This window comes from Penaeus monodon, chromosome 28 (genome assembly GCF_015228065.2).
Source record: "Penaeus monodon isolate SGIC_2016 chromosome 28, NSTDA_Pmon_1, whole genome shotgun sequence".
Lineage (NCBI taxonomy): Eukaryota > Metazoa > Arthropoda > Malacostraca > Decapoda > Penaeidae > Penaeus > Penaeus monodon.
Genome location: NC_051413.1, coordinates 32,691,561 through 32,692,044, shown reverse-complemented (window position 1 = coordinate 32,692,044; position 484 = coordinate 32,691,561). Strand labels below are relative to the sequence as shown.

Here is a 484-nt window from a genome sequence, read left to right as displayed (position 1 = left end):
AATATAAACCCTATTTGTAGAATTTAACCATTGTCTATGCCAGATGTCATAGATCTGTCAGTAAATATTGCAATTTTTTTCAGGAAGGGCATGTGCACGACATCACCCTGGGGTTGAATTTAGGGGAGGAAGATATTTTGGTAGACTTGCAGTTAAATAGGTAAGTATTTTAATAAGTCCATTTAGATTTTATAGAGATTCACCTTTTGATTGAAATTGCTTTGCCCCCAATGTTGCATGGGTCTCATAGTACATTGTGATTTCGTAATAAATACTGTATGTCTCTATCAAATATAGTTTATAGGTTGAAAGTGTGTCTGGAGATTAGTATGTTAGAAGGCATCATATGATTATATGTCTACTGTTCCACTTATACCTGATTTGTAAGTTCAAGTTCACAAAAATTGTTTTTATTAAGATTATGGGTGAGAAAAACTTCAAATAATTCACAAAATTGATACATTAAGCTAGTTTAGTTTCAAAT

General features: G+C 31.6%; 1 protein-coding gene across 1 annotated transcript in view; it reads left to right on the top strand.

The window, feature by feature from the left end:
• LOC119591178 (flocculation protein FLO11-like) overlaps positions 1-484 on the top strand; it is a gene marked incomplete at its 5' end in the record, with an annotated part of 15,623 nt that overhangs the window by 1,965 nt on the left and 13,174 nt on the right. Inside the window, 1 exon segment of the mRNA XM_037939887.1 lies at positions 84-160. Coding sequence (XP_037795815.1) covers positions 84-160 — 77 coding nt within the window.